This window comes from Anarrhichthys ocellatus, unplaced genomic scaffold (assembly GCF_004355925.1).
Source record: "Anarrhichthys ocellatus isolate YVR2014 unplaced genomic scaffold, GSC_Weel_1.0 scaffold15, whole genome shotgun sequence".
Lineage (NCBI taxonomy): Eukaryota > Metazoa > Chordata > Actinopteri > Perciformes > Anarhichadidae > Anarrhichthys > Anarrhichthys ocellatus.
The window spans coordinates 247,115-263,200 of NW_022280045.1; the positions used below are offsets into that span (position 1 = coordinate 247,115).

Below are 16,086 nucleotides of genomic sequence, written 5' to 3' on the forward strand. Positions count from 1 at the left end.
TGTTTAACTAAGTGACCTCCCTTCTCGCTCTGCGTCCATGTTGACTCCCTTGTCTGTCCTCTTTTCAACCCTCTGTTCTCTTTTTTCTCGGTGTTCCTACACCTCTTTGACGAAATGTTTGTGCAATTCATGAGGGCAGTCGCAAAAAACATAAAGGAGGAATCATTTTCGGGAAGAAAAAATTGTAGACACATTATGGCAATAGTATGTTAACAAGAGTCCAATAAATCATATAAAAATGCCCAAAACGCAATAAAAAAAATATTTGAAGAAATCAAACATTATAGCAGCTTTGCATTGCATTTCTTCCAGTTTACCCAAATACTGTACATAAGCTTGTGCCCTTCAGAACACGCTTCTTTCAAGTTTGCGTGAATATGTATTTCTGTGTTTGAGGGCATGTTTGTGTGTCTGCGGGTTTAAAGTCTCCCAGTGTGTTTGTGGAATAAGGAGGTTTTCATTGGAGCTTAACTGTGACATTTGTGTCTCCATTCTGCTGGCAGTTCAATAATATAGTCGCAGATGACTGTACTAACACTGGGAGCCGGTTAGCGCACACACACACACACATGAACACACGCACACACTTAGCCGAGTGAGCGATTGTGGCAGACAGAGCCTGTCTGTGACTGTGGAGGATATTAGGCTTATTAAGAGTGTCTGGGTCTCAGAGTGACTCATGCTAACTCAGTGTGTGTTTTGCAGGGTAGCAGGTTAAAAGGGCTTAACATGAGAACGCATCCCCCCCACCCGCCTTCCTTGCCTCCTGGCTCATTCTGTTATTCCCTCGCTCCATCCCTCTCCTCACCTCCCTTCTCGCTTTGCGTCCATGTTGACTCCCTCGTCTGTCCTCTTTTCAACCCTCTGTTCTCTTTTTTCTCGGTGTTCCTTCTACACGTTTACGTCTCGTTTTCAACAAGACAGACTTTCTCCGACTGCAATTTTGTGACATCTTTGGAACGTTCTTGTGTTCAAAATAATTGTGTGTCAACAAGAGGACATTCACACTGCAGCTCCAAATTATGCCTCAATATAAGTGATAAAAGGCAACAAGCAAAAATAATCTGCTCCAGTGCAAAGTGTGTAAAATTATTACTCCAGTATATATTTTTAATTGGCCTGATCGTTGTAGATGAAAAACAAAAACACACAACCCAGTCCCCAGAAAAATATGTTGGCACGTTATGTTTCTACAAATCTCTGGATACGTTGAATGTGGACATTTCAGAAATATATTTAATATCAGCCTTGTATCACGCTAGCAAAAATGCACAATGACACATGGTTAGCGTTGAGAAACGAATGATTAGGTTTCCACGACAAAACTAAGGTTAGAAAAAACATAATGGTTTGTGTTTAAATAATAATGTCACAACTAGGGCTGCCCATGAACTCTCAGTTGACTAATCAGTAATTTTGGTCTTAATCACAACCTAGCTCAACAACCTAGCCTGACGACCTAGCGCGACGACCTAGCGCGCGACAAGCTAGCATAACAAGCTAGCGTAATGACCTAGCATAACAACGTAACGTGGCATTTCAGCATGGCAGCGTAGCGTGGCAATGTAGCGTGAAAACTGTAACAACGTAACTACTGAAATAAATAACAAGTGTAAAGTGAACATTTACTTTTGGTTTCACAGGGTAAACAAACAGCGGTGGTAAACAAACAGCAGTGGTAACAAAACAGCGGTGTAAATGTTGAATTTTAAATTCATCATGGTCAGTCCATGGCCATGGCCCAAATTAGCTGTGGGCCCTGGTTCTAGAGCTCTTCAGAAAAATGACCACAAAAAATTGGGACGAGTATCCCACAGCGGTAGACGTTGTTGTACAGTCGACGTATTCGAGAAATGACAACCCTGACATCATGAATATTTCTTTAATCCTTGTGGAAGACTCTAGATTAACAGCTCATAACAACTGCTTCCAGCTTCCATGAAATCTGAAAATGAAGTCAGCAGGACGGATAAATCACTCACAGCAGATAATTCAGGACCAAACACAATAGATAATGTGGGCCTGAATGAATGAAGCAAATGTTCAAGTTTCTCAGGCTACTCCTTGTTTGTGGTAATCCAGTTGTGTCTGTCATGAAGTAAACTGACCATGATTTCCTTTTTTTTGCCAATAACATTAAAAGAATGAATGCAAAAAACTTCTACTCCATTACAGACAAACAGAAAAAAAAAAACAGTCTACTTCCACTCTTGCGACTGAAGTCACAGTGTGTGAAATTGCATTGAGTCTTTTGCTAGAGAAAAAGCTGGCGTCTTACCACGAGTTTGAAACAAACAGCACTATGCAGACATTTTCGGAGCAATACCGAAACTTTTGGAAACCTGGAAATGATGAGCCAGATTTGTTTCGGCCACTGTGTGCACCCCCCCACCCCCAATTCCCATCAGGCCTCACTCTCCTCTCCATTCATCTGATCAACAGGGACAGCTCTGTACAGACCGTTGACATTCTCCTCCCTCCCTCTTCATCTGCTCCCCTCTCGTTCTCAACACTGACTCCAAAAGATCAATACGCGGAGTACAAGAAACGCCAGTGTTTAAAATGTGACTTCACACCCCCGTTCCTATTTGCTCCCGCTCCTCAGATCGATAACAAGGACACACGCATGAATCCGCTGCTGTCATCATCAGGCATTCGGCCTTCTCTGGATCAATTGAAGGTTTTAAACATTAACATCCTCCTTGCTTGCATCATCAAAGTGGCACCGTCATTATCATGCATGAATCTGAATTATGAATCTGCTCTTCTCCCTGTATACCAACAGCTGCACCTCCAGTCACCAGTCCATCATGCTCCTGAAGTTTGCGGATGACACCAACTTCATTGTACTCATCTCTGGTGGGGATGAGTCCGCCTACAGGTGGGAGACTGACCATCTGGTGACCTGGTGCGGTCTGAACAAGTTAGAGCTCAACGCTCTAAAGACAGTGGAGATGGTTGTAGATTTCAGGAAGAATGCAGCCCCACCAGCCCCTATCACCCTGTGTGACTCCCCCGTCGACGCGGTGGAGTCCTTCTGCTTCCTGGGCTCCACCATAACCCAGGACCTCAAGTGGGAGCTTAACATCAGCTCCATCACAAAGAAGGCTCAGCAGAGGATGTACTTTCTGAGGCAGCTGAAGAAATTCAACCTGCCAAAGACAATGATGGTGCACTTCTACACAGCCATCATTGAGTTCATCCTCTGCTCCTCCATCACTTGGGACCCCCACTGACTCTGTCATACCCAGGACAATTTTCCTGCCGGTCACTACCCTGCTTCTAGGTTCTTATTTAAATACACTCGACACTTTTACATTACACTTCCATCTCACTTGTTTATAGTCCTGTTATCTGTTCGTTTGTGCACTTTATTTTATATTTCATATTTTACTTTATTTTATATTTTTCTGTAAATTTTAATATGTTTCTACTCTGCACTGTGTTGATTGTTGTTGATTGTTAGATGTTACGCACCTCCCGTCATGTCAAATTCCTTGTATGTTCAACATACCATGGCAATAAACGGTTCTGATTCTGATTCTGATCATTATACTCATTGTACCGTCCATATTTACAAATTCACGGAGACGTTAAATCCCAAATGGTTACGAAAAGGGAGAAAGTGCTGAGTATAAATGAGAGCATTCAATATCAAAGGCCTCGAACCTCAGAGAGAAATAAAGACATCTAAAGACCACAGATTACTCATTCAGGCATGAGTGCACTGCTCTGATGTTACACCAGAATTTGCTTTGCCAATATCAGGATTTTTTTTCTTCTTTTTTCTCTTTTCTTCTTAATAAATCAAAACTTTAAGAGCCTTTTCAACTTTTCAGAATACCAGATGGTTCAGCCGGGCTGGTATCAACATACGGGGACGATGGCCGAGAGGTAGTGGCCTTTAACTAAAAGTCTGTTTCATCTGGGCACAATGTCGGGCATAACCTTTCAGAGCGCTGGCATTCAGAGCCTGTGATGGGATTCCAGATGATGCAGTTTATCAGCCTGATAGAGGGGAGCCTATTATGTTCCAACCCCCTACAAAAATACAAAAACTGAAAAAAAAGAACAAAAACACCTTGATAATCCTGGAGTAGAATAAAGGTTTGATCACTGCAGTCACTAAAGTAGTTTGAATGTTTGCGGGGTCTCTCTGCTGGTGTGACTGCAAGCGCTAGCTGGCACTGGGGTTCCTATGCCACTGTGTTGAGAATGCTAGAAATAATATTATATCTGTGAAAGTAGCAGTACGGTGCGGTTTGGTGAGTTTATGATACAACTTCTCAAGACCCTAGCTAAGTAACCCTTCTGCTGATTAAAGTGAATGGGGTTAGCCCCGAAGATAGCGACAACTTCTGAGCAATAGAAACACGACAGCCAATGGAAATCCATCCGAATTTTCGGCAAACGACTTTGCAGAGAGAATCATCATTGACCCCTGTTTGATTTAATGGTGTTTTAAAACACTCAAGAAGAAACTCACAGCAGCTGTTAGTTACAGAAGTAACAGGTCAGCGATATCCATTTTGAGGCTCCGACACCGGCGCCGGTCTGTAATGGTTTACAGACCATTATGGGTTCCTCAGTCGTCCTTGGTCCTTAAGATTTCTTAATTTTCACATTCTGCAATGATCCACTAAATGACAGCCTCACTATAAAACATGGTCTGTGTATGATTAACAGCAGTGACATAAAACTACAGTTGGAGTGATAACTCATGGCAAAGCTCCTGCACAAAATCAATCAAACAGCAAAGTCTCTACACTGTCTTCTATTACTCTCTGATGCTCTGTTCTCACCACGTCTCTGATTCTGCCAAAAAAAGTCCACAATCATATCGAGGCGTTCAGCTCAACTGTAGCTCGAGTCACGACACCTTTTAGTCTGAAGGAGGCATTACCTTTGCACAGGTAGCGGCAGTATGCATCCTTTATGACTCCGCCATGCAGCGAAGAGCAGGCTCCATAGTTGTTGGGTGTCGAAAAAAACATCAGTGGATAAATAAAGTGTGCAAAATTAATTTGTCCTTTACATAATTGACCTACTTCACAAGTGACTGTGACTGTGAGATTGCATGGTAAAACCGCACAGCATGTTTCCCTAATTAGCAATATCAAAGCCATATTTATGTAATCATGTGGAATGTGCACATGCAGGGCCAGGTGTGATTTTGTTGTATGTGTTTACCTGGGTTTGATTATTTGTTGTTGGGTTATGGAACCTGTGCTAAAGAAATGAATAAACAAGACTAGACTCAGACATGTGGCATTTAAAAGACAGTTGCAAGTAACATATGCCGACACAAAATGACAATAACAACAATACCAATCACATTGTTTGTTAAGAAGTAACAGTCAGCAGCCTGTTAGGACCCAAGTGCAGACAGAGGGCAGGTAGGTACAGAAATAGACAACAGGCAACTTTGTCAAAAAATGGGAAACTGACTGAAAAATGAAAGACAGAATGACAGGGCCCCTGAACACAACCATTCAGAGCGAACCGCGACCCCAACCAGTCCGCTCCTGCAACGCTTAAACTCCAGCCAACCTTACCCAAACCCCAACCAGTTATCTCTCCAGCTGCTACATCCTAACCCCGACCACGGAGGGCAGAGCACTAACACTAGTCAGATGGGAGGAGCTTGGCGAGTTTGTTTGATGCAGAAAAGATGCGTTTCTATCACGCTGCAAGCATACCAAAGCACACTGACTTAAGTGGCTACACCTTTTAGCAACAGGTGGTTTTAGTGCGTAGAAGGTAGCTATGGCAACTGGATAATGGGAGAAACAGCAGCTGAGGAAAGTACATCAAACATGATTTTGTTTATTAGGTTTTTTTTAGGGGCTATAGTGGAGTTACTTTAATTCTCAATTGGGCTCATTAAGCTGCCTATGGGAATATGATTTATGTGATGTAATCTGTTGATGATCTGATATGGCCAGTTTTGATTGGATGTCTATTCCTTTCTACTTTAGTTTATTCTATTTCTTTACAAATTGTTTTAGATTGTTTGAGTCTGGTCTGCTCTCCATCACTGATAGGAGTGAATTAGCTGTCTGACTGCCTGGGGTGTAAAATGTTTTGTCTGACAGGCCTGATATTGTCTCTTTGCGTGTCGGAAAATGTTCTAATAATGCTAATTCTTCAGATTGCCTCCGTGGGAAAATGGTCCTTCAAAGGACTATTCGAGACATTTTTTTTTTTGAAAGAGTTTTTTTTGATTTAATAAAAACAGGTAATAGTTTTCATCGAAGCTGCACCCCTTCCGCAGACAGCTTCGTTAGTCTGGATGTGTTGAAGAGGAGTGGAGGCAGAGCCACAGCGCTGTGGGTCTAAGCTGGCAGTGAGCGTCCAGACAGCTTCTGGGTAATGGGTTCTCGCTAGCCAGGGTTACGTTTTCCAGCCAATCGCGCGGCATTGGTCCTCGCAGGGTGCTGTGGCTACTGCCAATGCTAATGCACACAGGCACACAGACGCACACAAACACACGATCACCACTCAGCAGCAGGGCATCCGGTTACCAGACTACACAATCTGGACAGCCAATAGAGGCAGATGAAAAGCCCACCCTGGGAGGAGGCTAGTCCTCGGCAAGCAGAGTGGAGTGGCTGCCAAGGTGCCACTAGAGCTCTGATATCTGTATCTGCTGGGCTGGTGTGTGCTCGCTGTCAGAGGTCCAGTCGGATGATTAGATAAAGGGACTGTAGCCAAGGAGCACGTAAACACTAGGCAGAGTGAGGCATGCACCAATACAGATAACAGAGGGTTGAACAGAGAGATGTACTGCTCATGTTCTCTGCGGTGTTTCCTCCCTAGTTATACTTTCTTGGTTTCTTTTACCTTCCCAAATCAGATTGCCAACCCACGATGCAGCGGGTCGAGATCAGAGTCAACCAGCTGCTCCAGGATTGGTTTAAAAATGCAACCAAGCCTATGCTCTAAGCAAGGCTCTTTACTGGTGCAGCCGAACCCAACTTACACCACGACAGGGCTCAAAATAATTACTCTTAACCGCACTGCTCTGGCGACTTGTGTTTGGATCGGAGGGATCGACATTGTGAGAGGTCGGATAAAGAGGGTGAAGTGAAAAGACAATATGGTAAGGGAAACAAAATAACAAAAAGAGGATGAGTAGAGGGGGAAGGCCTCCCTACAGCAAAGAAAATGTTCCTTCAACTTCAGTAACAGCTGGCAGGACAAAAAGTCAATATGGCACCTATAGCGATAAGCGGTAATTGCAGGTGTGTTTTTGGATTCCACTTCCCAGAGGTCCAAACAGTGTCGCCACTCGTGATATTTCCCGGGAATACGGTTCGTAAAACTGCAAAAGCAAGCAGACTACCTCTGAGATGTAGTGGCGTAAAAAGTACATTATTTACCTTTGAGACGTAGTGGAGTAAAAAGTACAATATGTACCTCTGAGATGTAGTGGAGAAGTGCTTAGTGGCGAATTAAAAAACACCTTTATACCACCACCTAGTGTCTGTGTCGGGACTGATCCAAAGACGAGGATTGTAACCAATTAAGTCTAGTGCTACAATAGTGACTGGGTCCGACCACTTACTCGACTTCACCTAAGTCACTATCTATCGCCGAATGAGGTAAGTAAATGGGATTTAAATTAGATCCATGCGCGCGCATGTGTAGAGGTCCCGCGCGTGGATCTAATTTGTGCTTGCAGCTTACTTTGAGCGACAAACAGAAAAGAGTAGTGCTTAAAGGGTGAACACAGACATCTACAATAGAATCAGAATCATGGCAATTTACCATTTGCTTCATCTCCACCCCAGAAGAACCACCGAAGTATCCCCTTGCAACATTGACATTTGAGGCGGAATGGTCCTTTAACTAATGAGGCGACGTACATCGCGCTCTTCTCTTGGCAGACAAAAACATTGTCTCCGTTTGACTGATAGAGCGACACACACACACACACACACACACACACACACACACAGTGGAGTTGTGCCTCTTGAATTGATAAAGCAGTGGCATATGCCAAGGCAGACACTGTGACCTGTGGTGACTGATTAAAACTGGAAACAAAGGCAGAGCTGAAGATCTCATTAGCATCTCTGAAAGTCCTTATCCTCCACAACACAACAGGAGTCCTGAACTGCCGGCCCCCTCACAGCTGCACTTAAGGCTCATTCTTAATTCAACTTTTCTGTGGTTTAGCCCGGCTGCCTATCTGGGGACAGATTTCCATTATTTTAAGTACTTCATTGCTTACTTTTTAATGGAGCTGTCAAATTCAAATAATACAGACAAAGAAAGTCAACTGAAAGGACTTCTAACTAAAATAAAAATAAAAATGTTGGCGCATGATTCACATATCGATTGATTTTGGGGATTCCCTTCTGGTGACACAGGAAAATCTGTATTTTCAATAGTTGCAAGTACACATAAAACACTGTTACACAGTCCCATCCTCTATTTCTTTCTACCGTCTATCTAGACAATATCTATCTGGCATCAGCCAAGGGGTCTGAAAATCCCACAGTCATTGTATCATAACAACACCGGTGATATTATATCTACTGTGTTTGTCTGGGAGTAGAAACAAGAGCTGCCACTTTGAGAATGCCAATAATGCTGCATTCACATGGAATCGACCAGACGGTAAATGCAAACTTAGTGGGCGTGAGCAGGACGGTGAAATTAGGTGAGGTCTGCAGAGAATAACAGCAACAATAACTATCTAAGTAAAAACATTTTAACATTTTTCTGGATTCTACGTAGCTCCCTCAGCCTAGGCGAAAGTTGTTTAAGTTTGCAATAGAATATTATGCATTTGGTAGCTACATGCAAATTCTTAACAATATGACGTGACCATGGCAACATATTGTAATGTGTGTTTCGTTTTTGCCGCCATGCCACTCCGTCCGGCTGGTAGTTAGTTTTTTCTCGTGCGGTCCAGAAGGTGTTGTCCGTCTGCCTTTTGTCTGATTCCATGTGAATGCAGCATAAGACTTCCTGTGATGAGAGTTGTCAGAGGAACTAGTATGCTTCCTGGCTTCCGGATAGTATATCAAGACAGTATCATGTTTTAAATGATTTATTGAATGTTAATGTTGGGACCATTTGGATTACTATGAGCTGAGAGAAAACAACTGTTTTGGGTTAAAAACAAACTCATTCCGGCTCAGGAAAAACGTAATAAGTAGACTAAGATCTTTTTTGTCATATGGTTTCAAACGTCAGACATGAACCGTAAGCAAAAGTAACTAGAATATACAGCTTTCCCATTTACAAACAACACTGAATATATTCAAATATTAAAGTATATTTGTTTGGAACACTTTCCTTGAGGCTACTTTTTCCTACTATACAACTGACAGCGCTAGCTAGCTAATGTGACAGACATGCACTGAATTAAAGTGAGAAATTGTAGCTTGGAGCAAGTAATGCCAACGCAGACAACACCAGTAAATTAGCTTTTGCTAGTGGTGATAAATGTTTCTAGCACTGTCCCAAAGTGCAACTGGACAGCCTGGATTTAGAACACAGTGAGACAGGCTGCTAACAAAAAAATAGCTTTCATATAACAGACCTTGCTGAAGAAGAAAACAAAACATTGTACGGGCCAAAATGCATCTCGGCCGTGCTAACATATGCTAACCTCGCTAAAAGCAAAGAAGATAGAAAGGAACTTACAGAAAAAACTATTAATTTACTACAGCCAATTATCCACCGAAATGACAAAAGGAAAAAAACTCAAAACACAGCAGCAATTTGAGTTTAGTTTTACTTCCACCAAGCTGCTGAGAATATTCAAGCTCCTAGTTTAATTGCTGCGCACAGTGTCAATATGTCTCACCACAAATGCTACCAAGATAAATCCCTGTTCATGTCTTGTAGCTGCAGATTAAATGTTGCCCCTTCTGTTTGCCGGGACAGGCAGTGATGATTCAGAACGGCAACAATACCAATGTTTCAGACAAGATTGGGCAATAAATCCTTCATGCTTTAGGCTCTGCAAACTTCCAGCAGTGCCTTGTTTTGTTTTGCCAAACCATTTGTCCATTTGGTAATTACCTCGATGTCCAACAAAGTGGATATAAAGCAATGGCGGACGGACATTGTGGACGCTCCTCACTAAATAATAAACCCAGCTAATCAAGTTAGCAACATGCCAGCCTTTATTCCATCTGTGCGCAGCTGGGTGATGAAGTGGAAGACGTGCTTTTCTTTTGGACTCCACACCTCTTCCGTCTCCCATGGTCGCTGCTGTTTTAAATGGGGGGCCCTCGATGCAGCCCTTTCAAAGCGTTGAGGAGCTAAACGCATCACCAGTTAATTAGACTGCTGAATAAATCGGGTTTTAGACCATCTTTCGGCTCTTTGTTGGTCCACCCTTCAAATTGAAACGAGAATTACAATGCGGGCAGATGAGTAATTAGTTTGAGACTGATGGAATCCCCGCTCGCTTAACGGAATCAGAGAGTACAATAGATGATGGATCGTGTGCGTCTATTAGTGCGAGTGTGCGTTTGTGTATGTGTGAGAGAGAGTGAGACAGAGACAGACTTTAATCGTGTTACATTGTCCTGAGAGGCAGGCTAAGTGCGTTACCACTATTGTGTCAGGAGGGCTGTCTTCACATCACGGGACCGGTATGGAATGTGTAGAATGTGTTCTTTGAAGCTTGGGTCCAAACTCAATCAGGCGGCACTTAATATGACACACTGTGAACAGTGTACTTCCTCTCATCACGAAAAAAGAAAACAACAAAAAAAACACGAAGGCCCCCCGAGCAGAACAATGGACTCCTGTGACAGCTGCGCATTGTTTGATCCTTTTTAAGAAGTAATTGCAGTTTTTAATGGACAATTAATAGCGTATCATGTTTGCAAAGCTGGGGATTTGCTTTGTGCCATCAGACCTGAGCCAAGATTCAATTTAAACTACTGAAAGCAGACGCTTTGATGAAACTGGTGGGTTACACTGACAGGGTAGTCACGATTTTGACGCAAAATAAGGTAATTTTGCTCACTGCTGCTGCAAAAAGGTAAGTCGGGAAATGCTGTCACTCTTGATTATCACAAACGAGGGGAATTAGTGAGATTAGGTCTGTATGTTAGCACAACACAAGGTCATGTCTGTGTTCAGCTCCAGCAAAATGCTACAACAAATATATGTTGATTTTTAATAATGACACTTTGACTCAAAGTACAACATCTGTGGCTGTAACGCTCTAATACAGGTTATAAACAAATCCACATAGAAGCGTTGATTGATGCGAAATCATTTGATCATTAATCAGTTACATGATCATCAAATCCGGCTTAAAGCTGCAGCCGATGCAGTTAAGAGCTTCAGGATTGCAACTTGATCCTGTCAATAAACTGAAGTCTGCCAGTGAGTTTTTGACAGATCTATCTATAGCCTTTCTTGACGCACACCTTACACATACAATGAGGTCTATAAGAGGGCTCAAGTTATCATCCTTCGGCTTTTATTGTACTTATTTATGAAAATGACTCTGGATTGAGCAACATGTTTTATTAGGTGATAACAAATTAATTGCTTCATGTCCCCTTGACCTCCCTGTTGTTTTTCTGCGTGTTTATTATGAGGAGGAAGAAGAGGGATAATACTAGTGAGAGCTGATAACAGATACTGTGGGTTCTCAAATAGCAATGACTTCTTTTTTCATTAATTATGACCATCCATTATGTTGCATGGTCACAATCTTTAAAAAAGGCTAGCTACAGTATTTACAAGCTGAACTAACCGATGGTTTTTAATACCAATGGATCGAATGACTTTGGGCAGCAGGATAGGTAGTCGCAAACCCTCAAAGTACCACCACACAAGTCTGCAGTTCTTCGAAGCGTTTTAGCTTCTTTCAGCTCATTGTTTTGGTTTTAGAACTTGCAAGTTTGGTAAGTTTCACACTATGATGCTCTACGTACCCCTCTAGCATCAATTTTTGCATGTGTCAATTTACGCTCCATAGCTCAGTTAGATGCAGCTAGACCTTTTAACAATCAATGTATTTGCTAAGAGGTCTTATGTTGTAACTATCTTTCAAAATGATTGCCATTACTTATTAAAGATAAATGCTACACATAGTTCCTTTGATTATGCCGGCAAAAGTGAAGCTATAGCTGCCAGATCAGACTGGTCTCATCCAGCATTTGTAGCAAGACCTTCAAGAAAGAATTCATAGATATCCCACACTAATTTTTTGTATGTTTTTGTCACGTATCTTACGTACTTCAGTAACGGCACTTCCGCGGTTATTTTAACCCAAGCAACGATCTATTCCTAAACCTAACTAAGTTGTTTTGTAGCCTAAAGGCTGTAGGCCTATACATGTTGCTGGCTTTCGAGGGAAAACGTATGAAAAAATGAGGAGTAACTTTTCGCAGGATACCATATGAACCATTGTATGAGGATACATTGACCAGATATATGTATCTCTTCCACTATGATATGTCTTAATTGTGTGAATTTGTAAGAAAGCAACATAATAAATAGGTATGTAGCAGCTCTGTAGTATGTGTGTGGGTAAAGGGGGTGAAGGAACACTGGTTTCACTCGCTCTTTTTAAACTGTGGTTTCAATCATAGATTTGGATTTTTGGACACAAATCAAGGAGTGTACCAGCTGTCTAATCGGTCACCTGCGAGAGCACGACTGACACACACGCAGGTCAGAGTGCGCAGAAGAGGTCCTGACAGGTGGGAGACAAAACCACACAAACACACCTGATGCTAGTCATGCTTCCAGTCTCAGAGCCAAGCTTGCATCTCTCCAACTGACTGGCAACGATCTGTCGTTCGGCTTCCAGCTCCCTGGTCAGACGTTCAAACTGCAACTCCTGCAGAGAGAGAAAGAGAGAGAGAGAGAGTGTCAAAACATGCTTATTTACGGTCACATTCACAGTCATCCTGAACCTTACCTTTGGCTACCATTGTCTCTGACACGTTCTGAATTGTTGTGAAATGGACTCTGCGGTCTGTGGTGGCAGACGAGGCCAGATAGTGCTGATCTGCTACTGTTTCACGCCGAGAGGAGTGTGATTAAGCCGTCACAAATGTGACATTTGTTATTCCGCGACTCGAAAAAAACCTCACGAAACAGATGAAGTTTTGGGATGATGTGATTTTGTCATTTTTTTTCCCCATGAAAGCTTTAGTCGAATGCCTCCCTGACAAATCATCTATACAGTCTAGAGTGAATTGAGTTGCATCCTGCTGTTACCACGTGGCGGCTGGGAGGAAATAGGTTGTCAGTCACATCACCCCAGTTGAAGAACATGTTTTCTGCATGTGTAGCGGGCCCCGGAAGAAACACTGTCACCGTCACCCTAAAATGTGTGGCCTAATTCTAATCCCATACTATATGCACTTACAGAAATAGAACATGTGCATTCAAACAGGTGGATGTAAACCCACTTGTGCAAAACAACCCAGCAAGAACATGTTTTCTTACCCGAAATCTCTCTCACTCTTTCTAACCTCTTAACTACAAAAGCTGCATTTCTCATTTCTCAACTTGATGAATCCATGACTGTCCATGAGCAGATGTGCATTGCAGAGATCTGGTCATTAGTAAAGCTGACACCTCTAAGCGTCTTTTGTGTGTAAGGCTGCCCGTTCTGCTCCAGGCAAGTGTAGTTCACAAAAGATGTAACACTATCAGGTGATATATAATGGAGGGGCGCACACCTGGGCTGTGACCCGCAGGAGTACCCTGAAGCAGCTGTCTGAGTGTGGCAAAAAAAACTACTGTAAAAGCTGCATGCCAGAAAAAAAAATGAAACAATGTAGAACATTTTTGTAAACTGGCAGACCATGATGCACATTTTTATAAATATGTCTATTAAATACATGTTGGCAAGCTATAAATTATTACACAGGAAAACTGATAAATGTGACAATATCTCTTAGATCACGTTTATGTACCATTTAACAATGACTGTGTTCACCTTCCATGAGGCCCATTATTTTGATGCTTAATTTATGCTCTTCAATGTGCGATGAATAACCACCAATTAACCGGTACGCAAACAAACCAACAGCTGATTATAGTATTCGTGTCTCTGCTGTTGGCTGCGATGATTATAGCTGATTACACATAACTGATTTCACAAATTTGTGCAAAGAAAAGATGAACAAATAAAAATTACTTAATTAGTCCATTTGGATTGTAGATAGTTTCAAATGCAAACGGTGTCTGCGCACATGTGAGCAGCGGCCTTGAAATCATGATTTAGATCTTAAATTGCTTTCTGACAGTTTTCTGGTGGGTTTCTAGATAATGAAAGTGAGGGACTTATAATAAACCATGTCAGGACGGGAGATGTAATCAATCAATCAATCAATGTTTCCACGGTCAGCATTTCAATACAAAGGAGCTGCTCTGACAGAGACCGCCGCTCATCTAAAAGCTATAAAATTCAGAATTTAAATTGGATGGAGCTCCGAATATTTCATTTGGTTTGATGGTCGATTGCTGAAATATTAAAGTAAAACTGCACCAAGCGGAGATTCTGTGTGTGAGGATCCTGGAAGTGACACAAGCGCACAAACAGTGCATGCGTTACATGTGTTACTGTTTCGCTCCTCTGCCTCATGTTCTCTGTACTCATCTGACACATTGCAACACGTGGAACAAGGTGCGTGACAAATAGCCTGCTGCATATCTAACACTGAACCCTTGGGGAGTTCCTGGCCAAACAAAGCTACGTACATTCACAAAGCTATTCCATTAACGGTGAATAAAAAGTCAGTCTGCTCTGTTGGCACGGACACGGCCAGAGAGGCAACTTTATAATATTTTCAACACTTAAAACGTAGTCAAAATATCACTGAAAAACATTATTCTTCTTCATAATAAACAATGTGTGTTTCTATCTTCAGAGCACTGACAGTCCCTGGTGATGATGCCTGAGGCAGCTCCAGGCGTCCCACCATAATAATAGGATGTGATTATAGTGAAGCAACGATGTAATAAGTTAACAAATCACACTGCAGATTTGACCATGATTATGCATCATCTTCTTGCTATTAAAGGGATAGTGCAGTGAAAATATTCCTACGCCATCTACTGCGGGTGATACCCTGACTATGGATGAGAACCCCCTTGAAAACACCTGAACTATCCCTTTAATGGTAACTGCTCGCACATATATAGAACACTATTAGCACTAACAATGGCGGGAAAATATAAAAGTTTCCCATTGACTTCATGACACAGTTGAGTGCTTTGTACAACTAAACAGCTGAGATGCTCCGCTGGACAACACTAAATGTAACTTCTGTCAGTGGGAAATGTTGTGGGTGCAGAGCAGTCTGTTGATGTTAACATGCTGTAATGCTCACACACACACACACACACACACACACACACACACACACACACACACGTGCAGTGCGGTGAAATCTCTCAAGTGTGAATACTGCGAGAGTAACATCCCAACTTCAACATGATGATACACAGATGTGTTTGCGCTGCACCGTGGATGAAAATACAGCCGGCTCGATAGAAATGGTACAAAGAAAAGAAAAGAAAGAAGAAAAATCACCGGGCTAGATTAGGTGTATGTCATTTGTTTAGCAGCGAGTGGCCTGAGATCAATCATCACAGTGTTTCAGCATGGAGCCAATCATCTGCGTGAAAACACACGGATGATTTTGGTTTCTATGATCTCATTGCTTAAAGGCTCTTTTGAAGATAAAGAAGCTGTAATCTTTTGATGCAAACAAAGCAGACGCTTGCTACAGAGCTACTAGAAAGCAGAAATCACACACACACACACACACACACACACAAAACTGCACTTTTATACATATTTTCCCTGCGTGGTCTAACTTTTTATTTTGCAATCAAATCAATCCAACTACCATCATCAGCTGAAGGAACTAAAGGAACACCGAGGACGAAAAAAACCCTACTTTGAGGCGACATTGCCAGAGCAGATGAAGGGAGAGATGAAATGTTTTGTCTTTTGTTTGTTTGATTGTTCGGCGCTGAGTGGCTCGGCGAGCTGACTAACTAGCTGGATGGCGAGCCGTGAAAATTCAGTCATAAGGCTACGTCAAAAACATCCAAACAAAAGCCCCCCCCCCC

At 42.3% G+C, this 16,086-nt stretch overlaps 1 protein-coding gene across 5 annotated transcripts in view; it reads right to left on the bottom strand.

The window, feature by feature from the left end:
- Positions 1-16,086, bottom strand: part of ctnnd2b (catenin (cadherin-associated protein), delta 2b) — a 147,933-nt gene that overhangs the window by 82,660 nt on the left and 49,187 nt on the right. For all 5 annotated transcript variants that reach the window (XM_031854786.1, XM_031854782.1, XM_031854787.1 and 2 more), the window contains one exon: positions 12,720-12,832. In XM_031854786.1, the coding sequence (XP_031710646.1) occupies positions 12,720-12,832 (113 nt within the window). The remainder of the gene's footprint in view (positions 1-12,719; positions 12,833-16,086) is intronic.